The sequence below is a fragment of the Hemitrygon akajei genome, chromosome 8 (assembly GCF_048418815.1).
Source record: "Hemitrygon akajei chromosome 8, sHemAka1.3, whole genome shotgun sequence".
In the NCBI taxonomy this organism is placed as follows: domain Eukaryota; kingdom Metazoa; phylum Chordata; class Chondrichthyes; order Myliobatiformes; family Dasyatidae; genus Hemitrygon; species Hemitrygon akajei.
The window spans coordinates 20,656,247-20,674,475 of record NC_133131.1 but is presented as its reverse complement, the minus strand read 5'-3'; the positions used below and the strand labels follow the sequence as shown (position 1 = coordinate 20,674,475).

The 18,229-nt window shown below is 36.4% G+C and overlaps 1 protein-coding gene across 3 annotated transcripts in view; it reads left to right on the top strand.

Moving 5' to 3' along the window:
• ssh2a (slingshot protein phosphatase 2a) overlaps positions 1 to 17,766 on the top strand; it is a 155,144-nt gene extending 137,378 nt beyond the window's left edge. For all 3 annotated transcript variants that reach the window (XM_073053408.1, XM_073053407.1, XM_073053406.1), the window contains 2 exons: positions 9,191 to 10,052; positions 12,608 to 17,766. In XM_073053408.1, the coding sequence (XP_072909509.1) occupies positions 9,191 to 10,052; positions 12,608 to 14,701 (2,956 nt within the window). In that variant the 3' untranslated portion in view covers positions 14,702 to 17,766. The remainder of the gene's footprint in view (positions 1 to 9,190; positions 10,053 to 12,607) is intronic.
• Positions 17,767 to 18,229: the final 463 nt, after the last annotated feature.

The window sequence follows — 18,229 nt, the reverse complement described above, 5'->3', positions numbered from 1 at the left end:
ACGGCAGGCAGGGCAGCCATGTACATCTCTACGACTTCCACAGATGGTACTCTAGAGCCGAATGCCGCAGTGCAACCCAAGGTAGAGCCACTGCCGATTTTCCCTCTCTCCCATTTAGCTGGGCACCTTGTGTCTGCACGGTCCTCAACCACATATACTCACTGCCTGTGGGTGGGAGTGTCAAACTGAATTTCAATTTGAATCAGGGTCTCCCATTCTCAGTCTCTTTTGGGAGACCTATCTCAACATAGAAATCCAAGATGGCTTAAATTTAATTCATTCAGAACAAACCACAAACAGGCAAGTTCCATAAACTCCAGCCTCCATTTTCATTGTGCCCTGCAGTACTCAATGTGTTCTATATTTTTGCGCTTTTGTGGAAGGTATTATGCTGTAAAAAGACTATGGTGTGGCTTATGGTTGCTGTAGAAAATTGTAATATAAAATACACAAGCTATTTGAAAATGCTGTTCTTATTTTAAATATAATGTCAACGTAGTAGAACGTGAGATGAAGTAGAGCTTTGTAGCAGACAGACAAATGGTCAAAAAGTTGCAGAAAGTTTGTTTTTATTTCATTAGTTTTCTCCCTGACTCATTCTGTTCTATCTTGTCCAGAAGCTATGATAGTAGTGTTAAAATAATTGGAGTAATCAATATAGAAAAATGATCCATTGCAATTTGTTCTGATTCCTTAGATTTTCTAGAGCTTCTGGTTTTGAGAAGCAGCATCAATGCTCAAGAACAGGTTTAGAATTCTGGTCAATTCCAGAAATATTGAAGCATATGACTTGTACTGATATATAAATGCTATAGGGAAGAGGTTTAGTATGTGGTGGGAGGTTGGGGGACAAAGTAAACAAAGATCACAGGTGTTTTTTTCTGAATTCGTATGTGCATTACAGCTATGTCACTTCCTATTTTTTATAGTAAATCTGAGTGAACAAAACAATTTGAGCCTGAAGTCTTAAAGTTTAATAAATGGCTTCTCAAGATGCTTTTAGTATATATAAAGCTATCGATGTAATTAATCTGATTTAAAATGGAATTGCGGTTTTTATTTGAGAGTGCTTTTACAGCAAGAATTTAGATCAAAACCCATCTGATTTGAGAGAGAGTGTGCTGATCTTGGCTTTAGCTTTGTAAACAAGTTTAATGATGATTGTGTTGCTTTAATATCATGCCCATTATCATATCCATTTGAATTGAGATAAGTGCCCAACACTGCAGTTACGTGTTTTCTTAAAAACATCAGTTGCATCTGGGAAGAAAAGCTTGAGAGGATCAAAGTTCAAAGTAAATCTGTTATTGGAGTACATATATATCACTATATACAATCCTGAGATTAATTTTCATGCAGGCATACTCAATAAATCCACAATAGATTCTATGAAAGACCACACCAACTTGGGCGTTCAACCAGTGTGCAAAGACAACAAACTGCAAATACTAAAAGAGATGACAATAATAAATTATTAAGCAATAAATATTGAGAACGTGAGATGAGGAATCCTTGAAAGTGAGTCCATAGGTTGTTGGAGCTTTTCAGTGATGGGGCGAGTGAAGTTGTCCCCTTTAGTTTAAGAACCTGATGACTGATAGGTAATAACTGTTCCTGAACCCGGTGCTGTGATTCCCAAGGCTCAGGTACCACCTTCCTGATGGCAGTAGTGAGAAGAGAGCATGATGTTTAATAACTTCTTGATTAAGGTTGGTGTTAATTTGAATTTAGAATGTCGCATGATAGTTTTGAACTCCTTCCCCCAACATTCCCCATTGCTGATATGTTAGAATCAGGTTTATTATTGCTGACGTACATTTAGTAGCCACTTTACTAGGTAAACTTGCTTGTTAATGTAAATATTTAATCAGCCAATCGTGGCAGCAACTCAATGCATAAAAGCATGCAGTCATGGTCAAATGGTTTAGTTGCTGTTCAGACCAAACATCAGAACGGAAAAGAAATGTGATCTAAGGGACTTTGACCGTGCAATGATTGTTGGTGCCACATGGGGTGGTTTGAGTATCTCAAAAACTTGATCTCCTGGGATTTTCATGCACAACAGTCTCTAGAGTTAACAGGGAATGGTGGGATTCACAAAAAAAAATCCATTGAGTGGCTTTTCTGTGGGGGAAAATGTTGTGTTACTGAGAGAAGTCAGGGGAGAATGGCTAGACTGGTTCAAAATGACAGGGAGGCAACAGTATTCAAATAACCACGCATTACAGAAGTGGTGTGCAGGAGCAAAATCACACTAGGTGCCACTCCTTACCTAATAAAGTGGCCACTGAGTCTGTATTATGAAATTTGTTGTTTTATGGCAGTAGTACGGTGCAAGACACAAGAATGACTGCAAGTTAGATAAATAAGTTGTTTGTATTAATACACTAAATCTCACAATAAAACTCTGATTTCATGTCCCTAAAGGCGAGCATAGTGCTTTTACATTGACTCTCCTTCAAAAGCATTTTTAGTCTTGCATTACGTATATTCAGAGCTGTCATCTGATGGAAGACATTATGGACTCTGCAATTTTTATTTTTATTTTCAGTGTACCTCTGAATTGCTTGCGTATGTACACCACTGATCTGTACATTGCATTGTGGAATTATTGTTCCAGAATACATTCTAGTATAATTTATATGGGCTTTTTAAAGTATCTTTTGGTAAATCCGTTGATCTGGAAATCAGTTTGTGCTGAGCCAGTATTCTGCCAAAATGTCTATTATAACTGAAAACTTGTATCAGTTAAACACAGACATTTTGATTGTATTAATATTGATGGCAAAAAAAGTTTATCTTTGACACTTTGCAAGGATAGCATTTTATTTTGAAAATAGGTTTAAATATCAATTTATGATTAGAGATTTCCTGAAATCTTGACTTTTTGAGTTTAGTCTAGGAAGCAAGTTTGCTCTGTAATTATACTTTGTAAACTAAACATAATAATTGTTATTTTTAATTGTGTCTATTAGCTGCACATTTAAAAGTTAGACTTAATTATTCAATTCATAACTTGAAATTTCAGTACAATTAATTGGGACACATCAGCTCCAGTACATTTCGGCCCTATTAACAGTAGCAAAACAGCAGTGTTCAAAAATCACTGCGTTTTGAACACAAACATATTCAACCGACTTATTTTTTTCAAAAAGTCTGTTCGTTGTAAGCACAGTGTACTGTCTCTAACAGCCACCCAAGAGCACATGGCTGATGTTAGTTAAAAACTGTTCAGAAACAGTGTCCTCTCCCAATTAAGGGAAACCTGATTAGTGTTCATTTTTTAAGAGTTGTCCCAATTAGGTGGCTGCCCCAATTAACTGTACTGCACTGTATTTATTCTTTACCTTTTGAAAGCTGTTTCTGTAACTAATGACAGAGTGGTTAAATCACAGAACTAGCATCCAGTGGCTTGGAGTTATGAGTTCAAATCTCACCTAAATGTCTGGCTGTAATGCCTATTACACTAACCCCATTTATTTGTATTAGGTTAGTAATCCTTCGCGCTTTTCCTATCCAAGCACCTGTCTAAATGCCTTTTACATATTGTAATTTGTATCTGCCACTGCCACTTCCTCTGGCACCACATTCCAGAAAACTTGTGCCTCAGATCTCCTTTAAACTTCTCCATGTTTGGCATTAAACTTGTTCCTTTTAGTTCTAGACTTCCCTGCCTGGGAAAAGATTCTGTCTTTTTATTTTATCTGTGCCCTTCATTTTTTAAACCTCCTATGAGGAGACCTTTCAGCTAATCCTTGTCATAGCTACTGCCCTCCATGCCATCTCTTCTGTACCCTCTATTGCTACCATATCTTTCCTGTAGTCTAGCTATCAAGCTTCTAAATGTATTCCAAGTGCAGTCTAACACACATTTTGTACAGCTGCAGCCTGACTTCTTGACTCTTGTATTCAATTCATTGGCCTATTGTGCCAACGATACCATTATTACCTTCATTACCCTGTTACCACTTCTGGTGAGTTATGGTCCAGCTGTGTATCAGCACTCCCAATGTCCCAGCTGTTCATATATTTTTTATATATCAGAGTTTGACTTTCCAAAATACGTTACCTCATACTTGTTTGAATACTCATACTCTGATCTTTCTTGTAAGTGTATTCCAGCCTTCCCAATTCTTATTGAATTCTCCACCTTTAGATGACTTGCTCTTGCTTTATATCTGTATCAGAATAACCAATTCTGTTTGTCATCATTTTGGCTCAGATTTTTTGTGTGTAATTTGGCCTATTGGGCTTGTTCCACAGCTTTACCATTAACAATACAGACAGGTCTAGTCTGATGTAAATTGCCATTATTTCTCATCCTATCAAAGATGCTTCCTTTGTTCTACTCTGTTCCACCATAACCTTCTCTGTCACCTAAAGTTAACTTATTTTCTTCCTTCAGTTTTGGTGAAGGGGTCCAGATTTGAAATATTAACCATTTCTCTTCCTACAGTTAATGCCAAGCTTCCTGAGAGGTTTCCAGCATTTTCTGTTTTGGTGTAATGACAAATAGTAATTTTCCTTATTGTACAGTTGACATTTAAGTCTGTAGTACAAATGTGAAATGAAGTTGTATCAACAAATAACATGAAGCATTAATAAGTTATCAATTAATGTGGCAGGAACTACTTCCAAGAACTGGAATTTGTGATTGCATAAATTAAATCTGCAGACTGCAGTCTTCAAGTTTAAGTGCATTATTACAGGCATACATGGAATAGGTACAATATAAAATCAGCTTTTTGGAGCAACAGCTCAGTACATTACAGGCATGGTGTTGACATGAAAGTAAGCATAACCCTAACGCAAGTAGAGAGAGGGAAGGGAAAATAGTCTACAGTAGTGTTTGGGTTTTCCAGGTTTGTTCAAGAAGCTGATGGCAGTGAGGAAGAAACTGTTGTAGAGCACTAAGGTGTGGGTCTGCAGACTCCTTTACCACCTCCCTGATAGCAGAGGGAATGGTGGGTTTCCTGATGATGGATGTCGCCTTCCTGAGTCATCATTTCTTGTAGATATCATTTGGGGTTGGGGGGGTGGTGATGGAAGTAGCTGTGTCCAATACTCTGTAACCGCTTGCATTTCTGTACTTTAGAATTTCTGTACTAGGCTGTGATGCAATGAATCAGAATGCTGTCCACTATACAGCTAATGGAGTTAGTCACTATGCTGAATCTCAAACTTCTAAGGAAGTTAAGATGCTGGCATGCTGCCTTCATGGCTGTATCTATGTGCTGAGCCCAGGACCGGTCCTCCTTTATGTTGACACCCAGGAACTTGGAACTGATCACCCTTTCCACTGCAGATCCTTCAGTGATGTCTGATGTGTTTGTCTGACTCCCAGTTCCTAAAATCGATAATATCAGTCCTTTGGTTTTGCTGGCACCGAGTACAATTACAATATCACTCAACCTGCAGACCTGTATGCCACCTCATCACTCAGTTTTTGGTGTTTTGGACATGTATTCTCATGCCAAATAATGAGACATAATAATTATCATATGGGGAAGCCCTGTTTAAACATCTAATTACTATCAGCTGGGTTAAAAAGAAACCTTATTTCTGGGGACAAAAATTGGAAGATTTTGAAGATGAGAGAAATTAGGGATACTGCAGTTCAATTTCTAATGAGTAAAAGATACCAAAAGTCAAGGATATGGTTTACATTATTGTTAGAGTTTGCTTGTGTAATTGGAGCCTTATTTGTTTCATATAAACTTTAAATCTTTGCTCCCAGTAATAAATGCCAATCTAAAGCCAATATTGACACTTTCTTTTCTATAGGATAAGGGGAACACTTATTGCCCATACTTAATGTTCATGAGAAAGTATTGGTTTGGGGTCATCTTGTACTTCTATGGCCTAAAAAATGCCTGTTAGCCCTACAGTGTTTAAAAGTTCCAATACAAGTTAAGAATCAAACACAATTGCCAGAATTTACCATTCAAACCTCTTAGCTCAAATTAAGCCTTTCTGTTTTACATCTTTTAAGATGTTCAAATAAGGCTGGTGAAAAAGAAATAGAATTGATTTACTTAGACCATGTGGCTCCACTAAACCATCAAGACAGACAATAGTTTGAACATAAAAGAGGAGAAGAAGCAGGTAAAATTTAGCTGTTTTTGCGGAGTGCTCAGAAAACCAAATCCAAACTTTGGTAATTTCTGACTTGGAAAATGGATCACATAAGGTGCAGTAGGTACTTGTTTGGTATGTGCATTAAAAATCTGGTATTGGAGCACTTGATGTGAAATTTTCCAACGTGCTTAACCTGCTCATTAGTTAACCTCTTGGTAAGTTGTAATGGTTATAAAGCTTTATTTTCTGGCTAATCAGCTGTAGAAGAGCCTTGCTTCAGGAAGCTGACTACAAATGTAGTTCAAATAGTGAACTTTCAGGAGCCAATTAAAAAGATCTTAAGGGATGTGGAGCCAGTAACAGCTTGGGAGACCATTCAGTTCAGATGTGCATTGGTGGAATAGAGAAGGAAAAGAAATCAGAATAGGGGGCTGGAAATGTTTAATTGCTGCCTATGCATTCATCAATATATTAAAATCCCCTTTTAAATTTAACTTTTCAAATTCAGCCATTTATTTTCTTGCAACATAAATCTGAGACATGGATATCTGATGTTATGTTTGCAAAACATAATCTTTGATTACAGATGAATCTTAACTATGTTGCACCATAATAAGGAGAACTTGTGTTTAAAATATTAGGTTACAAGACACCAAACATTTTCCCCTTTCAGAACATTTGCATTCACTTGTCTCCATCAGTTAAATATCATCTCGTATCTTGTAATAGTTGGAATTATGCAATGGGGAAAAATGATACTTTTGCAGCTTGTACTTTTACAAGTATTTGAATCAACAGGATTGCAGGACAAATAAACAAGCATTTTGATTAAGAAATTGCATTTCTTGTCATCTGGCTTTTTATTGACACTGACACTGTTTTGGTATTATATTGGTATAAATAAAGAACTATCATGCAGATGATGCTGTGATAGCAATAAACAGGGGCTTCCCAGGTTATAAATGATCTGACCTGTGGAAATCTCACCTAACTCAAATTCTCCCATGCATTTTTAAAACTTTTTCATGCTAGTAAAAATTTTAAAAAAGTTTCATGGTGTTCATGACTATATAGTATATATTTTATTAGTTTAACTATGGGCACTATTAGGTTGATTACTGTATGAAATGAAATGATTATAGCAATTGCATGTCGTGTAATACAATATGGGTAACTAGAAATGCATATTTCTGACTTGTGGAGAAATTGATGCAAGGACAGTTCTCAGGAACAGAACCTTTGCGTAACCTAAGGACTGCCTCTATTTAATAAGATGGTGACAATGTAGCAGTATTGCTGTATCAATAACTAGAATATTTTAAGTTTATATCCTTGTACTTAGCTTTTACAATTTTTTTTCCCAGAATTATGGTCACCATATCTGTTTTTAAGAAATCTGCACTGTTATAATGGCTTAGATTCTGCTGAATTGTACGATACTGGAGATGTTCCAAAACCTTCGTGTCACTCAGAACCCAAGCAACTGTTTGTTAGAAAGAGAAATGTGATATGACACTGATATTTATCATATGCCTTTGCTTCTGCTTATTCCTTTTTATGTTTGTCAACATATATATACACACATACACACACACACACACACACTGTTCCTGAGTTTGAGACATCACAAGGTGAGAGATTTGGAAGATTATAAGATCATCTGCTTAAAATAGTAGTATTAGATTTTTGTTTTGAATGTTAAATATGTTACCAAATCATTCTCCCGACAACAAATAGGATAATGTCGGCAGTGGTGTGAAAAGGAAAATGGTTTCAGATATGTGAGAATTGGAGGGAACCTGTCATAGCAACATTAATGAATTAATGTTGAATATTATACTCTTTTCCAAAAAGCCAACTTCGAACAAGTCCTCTTGAAATCACAGGCCAGAATTCATGAACTGCTGCATTTATCTTTGACAGGATGTCTGCATACCAGCTTTGCCACTTTTCATTACTATAAACCCTTCTTTAATTGTTTTGCAACAGAAATTATCGGAAAAATGATTCCCAATATTGCAGTTTGCAGGGGCCTTTAATGCATGAAAGGAGTTTTATTTGAATGTGTTGTAGTTTCATGTCTGTTCAAAAGCATCCCTGTACACAAAACATTACTTACGTGTTATACAATCTATCTACACCTTTCCATCAGCAGTTGCAGCACTTGAGTGCATGATCTTTATTTTGTTTGATTCAGCAGGTATTCTATAAAGGGGTCAGCACTGGTGGTACATGAGAAATGCTTTTAGTGGGTGAATTTCAGCCCTCTGATTAGGCGTGTATAATATTTCCCTCCTGCTGAAAGTTGTGCAAAGATGATGGCTGATGTAAAAGGTTGCTTTAATCTCCCTTTCAAATTTAGCTTGAATTCTAATTTTACAAAAAAGTATGGTATTACTTATTTTTTGAAACTGTCTTCATTCACCTCCTCTCCCACAGTTCTTCAGCTGCTTAGAAATTGTAGGATGGGGAGCAACAGGCAGAATGTTTAGAGATTCTCCAAATTTAACATCAAGATATTTTAGTTTTTTTTAAATTAATTAGATTATATTGTATCCAAAATTCAACCATTATTTTTCTTGCCCCATTGTTAATTTGAGATTAATTATTTTTTGCCTCTGGTCTAGAAAATTGTAGGAAGAAGCCCCTGAATAAGTTGCACACTTGCTTTGAAATTTCAGTTCAACAGGAATACAGATAGTGGTGTTCAAATAATGAAAGTTGAACTGAATTTCTGTATGTGTGTATGTTGGACAGCGTTTTGAGGGAAACATTCCTCATCAAATTCCTGGAAAAAAAGAATTAGTTGTGTTGCTGCTTTTTCAGAGATTGTGGGCAAACTGATACCATAGTTGATCAGTACTAACTCTCTGAATTAAAGTAATTTTTGTAGTTGAAACATTTTTGAGATTTCTGGGGTAATTGTTGGCTACCGTTGGGAAATAAATGAATTTTGTATTTTTAACTGTGTAATAGGCATGACCTCTTAGATGTTTGTGAGGTGATTGGGCTGCTTGAATGTGATTTACAGCCTTATTCTGCATTGTGTAGAATATGTTCGAGGTGAGGTGCTTTAACTTAAATTTTATTTTTCTGTTTTTAATTAATGCAGCAAACAGAGGCACAATAAACTGTGGCGGTCACATTCTGACAGCGACCTTTCTGACCACCGTGACCGTATTAATAAATCTACTGTTGACTTAAACAGAAGGGACAGCACCTCGACTACAGAAATGCCAACTGATCCACTTGCTGAACATTTATATAACCACCAATATTTAAACACCTCTGATACAATTTTACCTGGAGTTAATGAGGAAATAGTTGATTTAAGTTTTGGTATTGATGCAGAAAATGAAATGCCTATAAACTGTAACCTGGATCCCTTGCAGAGTAACATTTCTTCAGCATCCATGCCAATGGCAGTAACCACCAATGACACCTCTAAAAGTTGTGCAGACATCATCGCTGATACACATTCTCTTCAACATTGTCACGCTGACAAACCAGCCTTGACAAATCAGGAACTTTCTTCTTCCCCTGAATGTCCTGTGCTATTGACTGCTTTAGATGGTGAATTAAAAGGAGATGTTCATTTAAACTCAAACTGCATTTTATCACCATTACTTGAAACCACACCTCCACTTCAAGATCACATAGCTTCATCAGAACTAGTTCCTTCAGCCTCAGAATCCAGTGTAGATGCTGGAACGTGTGGCCGCAATGCAGATCGAATTGACTTCTTCAGTGCCAGAGAAAAATTCATTGAGCTTTCACAGGAGGGTGGGACTCGAGTCCAATCACATTCAAAAGCTGAAGAGCTTGGAGGAGGAAAATACTGTGCCACAAAAACACCTGCTCCGGAGAGCCTTGACAAAGAACAGCAAATTGAGAATATTCTGGGACAGATGTCAGTCGATAACTTTCCCCATGCAAGAGAGAAGAGCACAGATATTGATGGAAAATCTAATGAGGTAAAAAATGGTGCATTTTGAAACTATCTGATATCAAAATTAAAGGCAGATGAAGTAAGCAAAAATTTATTTATTTCGTTGCAAAGAGTCACCTTATCCCAGAGCCAATATCACTTTTGTTTGAATTAAGCTTGCTTCAATTAGGTTTTGTGTTCTCTCTTGTTCTTCCAAATATAGTTTCCAAATGTTTTGGAGAGCTGAATGTTGATACAAATCTAAGCAATTTGCTGCTTCATTTCCTAGAAAAGGGTCTTAGCGTTCTGGGATGGATTCATATCCTAAGATTCTGTCCCTTCCAGGTCCATGGACAGATGTGGAACACATTGATTCTATTTCCCACAGGTGCAGGAACATAAGAATGGGGATAAATTCTTGAATGTGCTCCACTATTCAATTATATTGTAGCTGATCTTATCTTTAGTCTTAATTGTAGCTTCTTCCTGAACACTGTCACCCTCTTATTTTTTCCTCAAAGCCTAAATATACTGAATACCGGTAGTTAGTACTGTGTTGAAGAATTTCATGGATTCATAAACCATTTAGAGAGAGAAAATCCCTCCTTTTATCATTGAGGTGGTTGATGCCTTTAGTCTGAGAATGATTCTCATTGTCCTTGACTCCTTATTAGATAGATAGATACTTTATTCATCCCCATGGGGAAATTCAACTTTTTTCCAATGTCCCATACACTTGTTGTAGCAAAACTAATTACATACAATACTTAACTCAGTAAAAAATATGATATACATCTAAATCACTATCTCAAAAAGCATTAATAATAGCTTTTAAAAAGTTCTTAAGTCCTGGCGGTAGAATTGTAAAGCCTAATGGCATTGGGGAGTATTGACCTCTTCATCCTGTCTGAGGAGCATTGCATCGATAGTAACCTGTCGCTGAAACTGCTTCTCTGTCTCTGGATTAGTGCAAAAATAACCTTGCCACACCTGCCCTATCCAGCCCCTTAAGAATCCTTAATTTCAATGAGATCAGCTCTCATTCTTTTTGTCTCTAATGGTATAACTTTGATTATTCCTTGTTCGTTAAACAATCAATGACATTATATCCAAGCACAGAGATTAATCTTGTAAACCTTTGCTGCATTGCCTTCAAGGCAAATATATCCTACCTTAAGTAAGATCAACCATATGTCCTCTCACTTCAGACTCTCCAAAGCCCCACTGTAGTGTAAGTCCTTTGGTCTGATATCCCATTCTTCTTCTTCTTCTTAGCCCATCATCCGTACTGGGACAGAGGCTGCTGACTGCAGCTTGCCAGAGTTCTCTGTCTCAGGCCAGTCCTTCAAGTTGTCCACAGGTCTATCTTGTCCAAGGGACAAGGCCTTTGGAGCTTCTGCAAGCACTGGGTTTTTACAGGATAGGATTGCTAACCCCATGCCCAACACTTGCAGCTGGGCTTGGAGTTGTCTATAGCGGAGTTTGCTATCCTATTGCTTTGCAAAATAGTCCCATAACCTTGATTATTTTTGTTTGCAATTTTTGTTTTGTACGAAGACTACCAAATCTCTCAGACCACCAGCTTTTAATTATACTGCACCCTTTAAAAAATTCATTTTTCTTTTGTTCCTACAAAGTGGGTAGCTTCACATTATACCCTGCTTACAGACTCTGTAACCTCAATTATTTTGCTTAACATGCATCTTCAGCTAAGTTAGATATGCTGCAATGTTTCCAAGCCATTAGTAAAGATTGTAAACAACTGATTTCCTGAGACACTCCATTAGCTATGCCATGCTAGTGTGAAAATTCCCTGCTTATCCCCCCTCTTTTATTTTTTAACTAATTTTTCCATGCTAAGATTTTGCACAGCCCTGCAAGCTTAAGTACAGGAAAAATTGTATCTGGCTGTTATTGGCTAGATCTTAAAATGTGGCAAATGCACTAAATCTTTTGGTTTCCCTTCATCTATCCTCAGTAAACTCCAATAAAGACTATATTTCTCATTCATAACCCACATTGATTATCCAATCTAGTTATGCTTTTATATGTTTCCTTATGACTTCAACATGAGTAACGGTTAGCAAGACATTATTAAAGGTTTTATTAGTTATATCATTATTAGTTCAATTCTGGCATCTTCTTCAGGGATGTACCAGGTAGGTTCATTGGTCCCATGATTGGATTGGGGTTAAATGGGGGTTGTCAGGGGTTATTGGGCTGCATGGCTTGAAGGGCCAGAAGAGCCTATTCCACTCTGTATCTCTAAATAAACAAAAATAAATTTGAGAGATTCACTCTTTTTAGCAAAATTCCAGAAATTTCTGTTTTTATTTCTGTAATACTATATGACTAATTTTCAAATTTGAAACCTGTCTGGAAAATTTCTTGCTTTAATCTGCATTTAAGTTTATATTTTGTTAATAAGATGGAAGAAACAGAAATTCAAATTAAGATAGTATTTTTAAAATTTGTATTTTTTTGATAGCGTAGATTTTGTGAAGTTCAGAACTTTTTTTAGAAATTGATCATTATCACATATTGGGAGCTAATAATACAGTAAATATTTTAAGCATGTAATTTTATTTTCTTCTTCCACAGGAAAATCTGGTATCAACATTCAGTAAGAAGTCTACCTTAACCAGGTCTCAGTCGTTAAATGTTATTTCTGTGAAAGAAATTGTGACGGAAATAGAGTCCAACCAGAATACAGGCTTGTGCCAAACAAAGGCAGAGAGTGTCATCAGTAGCCATATCCAAATGCCAAAGAGGAATACAGTTCATGAACTCTCAGCAGATTTCCAATGGCCTTCTGAAAATGATGATTCTGTAAATGTAATGTGTACAAATGACTCTTTAGTTGCTGAAAATAATGACAACGAAGTTAAACAAAATGGATGTCATCAGATAAATGTATCAGCCAAGAGTCATGAGGATTACCAGGTAGCACCCTTCGAAGAACCTATGCAGGATGAAATATTAGGTCACAAACAGGTGGCAAAGTGGTGTCCTGGCTCAGTAAAACGTGCAACCAAGGAGTTTGAAGAACGATTAAAGCAAGAACAGGAATCTCAATCATCTGTGACAACAACATTACCTGCCCGTAAAAACTCTAAGATTGATGGAACCGCAGCTAATGATTTTTTGGTTATGAACAGGAGTGTAGACATCCCTTCTGAAGTAAGCTTATTGAAAGATAAAGAGAAAGGAGGGATTACTGAAGATGAATGTTTGTTACTCAAGTATAATGAACCTCTGAATCAAGAGTCAGCCCCAGAGATTAACTTAAATGAGATGGAGAACCCAGTACAATCACAAGTAGAACAGGAGCAAGCTGAACGTGGATCTTTGAATACTATGGAGCATAGGATGATTCATACTTTTGAAACTTCTGAGGATTTGGATTCTTACACGAGGCTTCCGAAGAAAATTGAGATCATTGAGTATACCCGTATATTTAAATCGCCAAATTTGCAAGTAGGCATTAGTGATATAGGAGAAGAAAAGATGACCATTTCAGATGAATCAACAGTGAAGGAAAATGAAGTTGCCATACTTCCTGCCATTGAAGATGAAACTCCAGTGAAGGGAACTGAAGCCATCAGACAGTCTGCAAGCAATCTAAAAATGTCAGAAGTTCATACAAATGATACTTTACAACACCCACATCTTTTGCCATTATTGGGTGCTGAAAGTTTATCCCAGAAACAACATACTGAAGGCATGGCTGTCCAGTTTGATAAACCCTTGGGAGAGGTTAATAGCACCTTATTAGAATGTGAAATTGCTTTAGTTGATAGTGATAGTGCTCATTTGCCATTACAAGAATATCAAATACCCGTCCTACACCTGCAAGGTGTCACAGTGTCAAGTACACATACTGATACTGAAATTCGTGAGAAAGAAACTGTCCATTTAGAGATGCAAGAGGTCAACCAAGAAATGACTTGCTTGCAAAGAACAGATGGCTGCATCACATTACTTACCCATGAGGATTTAGAATTAAGTTTCAACAGATTTGATGAAAGCATCAGGGACATGCAAAAGATGTTAAATTTCTCGAATCTTGATCACAATCCTCAGCATAGCTCCAGCAATGGCAGTCTAAATCATCTAAGTAGTACCCTGGGAGTTGGTAATTGGCAGGGGGAAGAAATTGAAGCTAGGATAAGACGAGCAGGCCTCACAACTCCATCGCAGATGAAACGTTCTGCATCCATTGCTAAGCTAGGTTTCCTAGAACTTTCAAGGGATGATTTATTTAAGAGCTTGGATCCTACCAAGGCATACCAAGCACTTTCTGATTCTGCCCAGAACACACCGTGCAGTGTGGAAAGGACAGGTGAGATCAGAGCTGGAGGTGCTGCGGAAGATGAGCCCAGCAAAAAAAAGTGTGTATCAATTTCTATTCTCCAAGACCCTCAGCCTACAGAAGAACTTGAAACGTCAGAGAGTATTGTACAAACCAGACCTGTAGAAGAGCCTCTAATACATCATGCCAAAGACAGTGCATCAGCCCAACACAGCTCAGTGGTGAGTGCAAAGCAGAATCTTTCTCACACACAGCCTTCTGACACAGATGCACCTTATCCCACCCTACTGACAGCTGTAGCACCTCAACAACACCATGGAATTCATCCATTAAAGCAAGTGCAAGCAACTAGTGAGGAAAAGCAGACGACTAATCCTTTATAATTACCAGATGTAACTTAGTTGGTTTCTGGACAAGATGCAGATGTGTTTTCAAAGGAACATGCACTTTACGATTTGTTTTCTATATGTTAAACGCTTGTTTTATTTTGTTGATGACTGCATGTGAACTTTGGGCTTTCTGTAGTTGGTTTTGAATTTTTAAAAAATTATGTAACTGAATCCTTTAACCATGAGATCCCATTTAAAAGAGCACACCAACTAACACAGAACAAGCTTGAAATTAAGAAAACCTTTCTGCTGTTTAACATGCCTCTAAATTGAAATCAGGGAAAAGCTGCTCTTTGCGATAAATTTCATTTTGTACAAATTTAATGTCACTTTTATACCTAGCATTTCTTGCCATTTTTAATGTATTTAGTCTGAATTCCCTCTCCCATTAAGAAAAAAGTGTGTAATCTTATGAACATGATCATTGAGCCCTTGAAGGTTATGAAATAATGGAGTGCAGCAGGCCATGCACACTGAATATCCAGAAGCTTGCTTAGATTACCGATCCATTCACTCTGCAGGTCTACACAGAGACTGTTGGATGTGTTTATTTTAATCTTCTCAACGTGCTGAAAATGATTCAATTTCAATCAAGATGAAATTGGTTTACATATTTTCTTAGTTTGCATGTTCCTTTAAGATGGTCTACATTCAGGGTTAATGTGAATTATTACTTGAACACTGCAGTGAGCATTTCATAAACCCTTCCATATCAGCTCAGAGAGCAATCCTAGTTGTAGGACTTAAATTCATCTTAACCATAATAGGGAATTCCTTTTCAATGAAATTTATCCTTTAAAGGCACAAACATTTTTTATTAGTTTTGTATATTGCTGATATGGATTTTTTTTTGTATTTTGTTAAAGCTGTTGATCTAAATTCACTATCTTTGTTCATGCTTTATAAAGTTCACACTTCCCTGCCCCAATAGCATCTCCATTCTGCTTGGGAGTACAGTTTGATAAGGACTAGGATTCTTGCTTTAAACTGGAATTAATTTAATTGCAAAGTGCTCTCTACTTCAATTTGGTAACAGTGGCAAGAGCATTAGAGTCTTCCTTGTATCAACAGGCATTTGTACTATTAAAACTAATATTGCTGCACATCTGATTGTACTGTGATACACAAGCTTCAAGTTGTACTGGAAATATTAGGAAAATAAGCTGAGGATTTCAGTAGTCTTGTAATGATTCTCCTTCCCAAGTACTGTTTCCTGCATTCTCATCTAAACCTACTAATATTAATGTATCATATCTAGAGTGTGCAATTTTTCTTGGTGTAGTAAAAGCTGTAAGGACTTTTTATATTCTGTATGTTAGAATGAATGACTGATTTTAAAGCATTAATAACTGAACCTATACAGTTACATTTATTGGAGCTGTTTAAAAAATGCTCTGGGTGATCTAGAAATAAGTATCCTTTTAATGAATTAGATGTTAAAATACTGACACCTACTTGGCAAAGTGCTGTTTTACCAGATTCAGCAAATGGTAATCATCTTGAGAAATAATTATTACAGGGAAGGCATAAATTCTAAAACAAGATTTGGAACATATATTAAAAATTGTTTGCTTTTATCATACTTTAAATTACAAAAGTGGAATTTCACATTCCAATCATAATTAGTATTATTTGTTTTGTCCCTATTTCTGTAATAGATATCTCATACATTTCTTAAACATGCAAAAAAGTATTCGTCCCATTTAACTTTCCATTCCTTGAAACACTGCTGCAACTTCCTCTGCTTTGCAAGAGTACATAAATGCTGGCTTCAATCTTCTACTAATTTACAATCAGATGACTGGTGAAGTAGGGCAGTTTGATAATTCTCTTATGGTTCTCTTGTGGCACATTTTACCTGTTCCTTTATCTGAGTGCTGGATCTAGCATCTCTTCCTCCTCTATCCCAACCCAGCCCTCTTCTATTTTGATGTTCTGATAGTCATTGATACCCCAATAGAATAAGCACCCAGTTGTGTTACATTTACATTATTGGGCTATTGTTGATTACATCTGATTTAAAATTCCGGTCTGAATAAACATGTAATTGAATCAGCTTTTTAAAAAATGGCTGAGATGTACAGGATCGTACAATTTTTAAAAAATTTCAATCTTTCTATACTTCTAGTAATGCTCCTAAATCCATCTTTTATTTAATTACATCTCCTATTTTAAATTTAAGGAGAATATCAGACTGAAACCTAATATATTTTGCCTGTAACATGTGAAATTATCTGATAGGAGGACCAGACAACAAGTTAATACTCAGTTCAAATACAGGTGTCATATGAGTTTAGAACCTGCTGTTGGAAATTATTTTTAAGCCACTGCAGTTAACAACTTTAAAAGGGCATTTTTGTATAAAGCAATTATATGTGGTCTTTTATAATTGTGGTTATTATTGTTTACATTGTGAACATTTGAGCTGTACATTTTCTTAAATTATAGATGTACCCTGTGTGCTGTTTATTGCCTTGGCATTCAGTTTTCATTCATTGGTTTGTAATTGTGAAACTGATTTTTACACTTTTTTTAAAACCAATGTACATTATGTGACTGCATGTGTTGTATGGATAAAGCTTCATTCTTAATTGTTTTTGTAAGAGGGTAGTACATGTACCACAGTTCATAAGTTTTTAAAAATCCAGTGGTACATTTTCATAAACCTTTTGGCACCACCTGTCAAAGTACAATGAAAACATTAGTAAAGAATATTTGGCACAAGTAAAGACAGTGCCTTCATACAAATTTGGCAAACAAAATGTTTGAGGTTAATTATTTAGAAACATACGAAAATTTTGCTTTATTCCACAGCTTCTGTGCATATTGTGGTTTACTTCTCACATGAAGCTTAATCAGTCCATTTGACAATATGCAGTTTCTGTCTCTGGACCCACTCTTCATGTAAGGTTGTCACTGTATGCTATTTTTCATTTTGGGGTATTCCACTGTACAATAGATTTTTATTGCAAGTGTGCTAAGATGCTTAATGTGAAGTAATGCACTGTTGTATGAAGTACAATGTTCTTGTTACGAAATTAATAAATTTTTATTTTGGAGGATGGATTTATTTTTTGGAGTAAATGGAATGTGAATGACAATTTGAATAGCACATGGAGCTACTACAAATCTGAAATAGAAATAGTTAACACTTTGCATATGACTCTCAGTACAATCATGTTTTGAATTGTACAATGAGCCATTCCATTTGCCTCTGATTAGCATCACTGAGCCGTGTTCTGGTTTCATTCTTCTCTCATCAGTTCCTTTTCAATTGCACAATCTCTGCATTTCTTTGTTGTATAACACTTCAGACCCAGTGTTTTTGTCCTGCAGGATAACAGTTCAGTGCTGAGTTGTACTCTACTTGCATAACTAGTACTTTTGTTCCCTAAATTATGGTCTGTATGATAGCCTTCTTGTCAGCCTCCTGATCTTTACTACTACTAACAGAAAGATCCACTGAAATGCTTTTGATGAACTCAGAGCAAAACTGAATGAACACAAGCAATCTGATCAGTT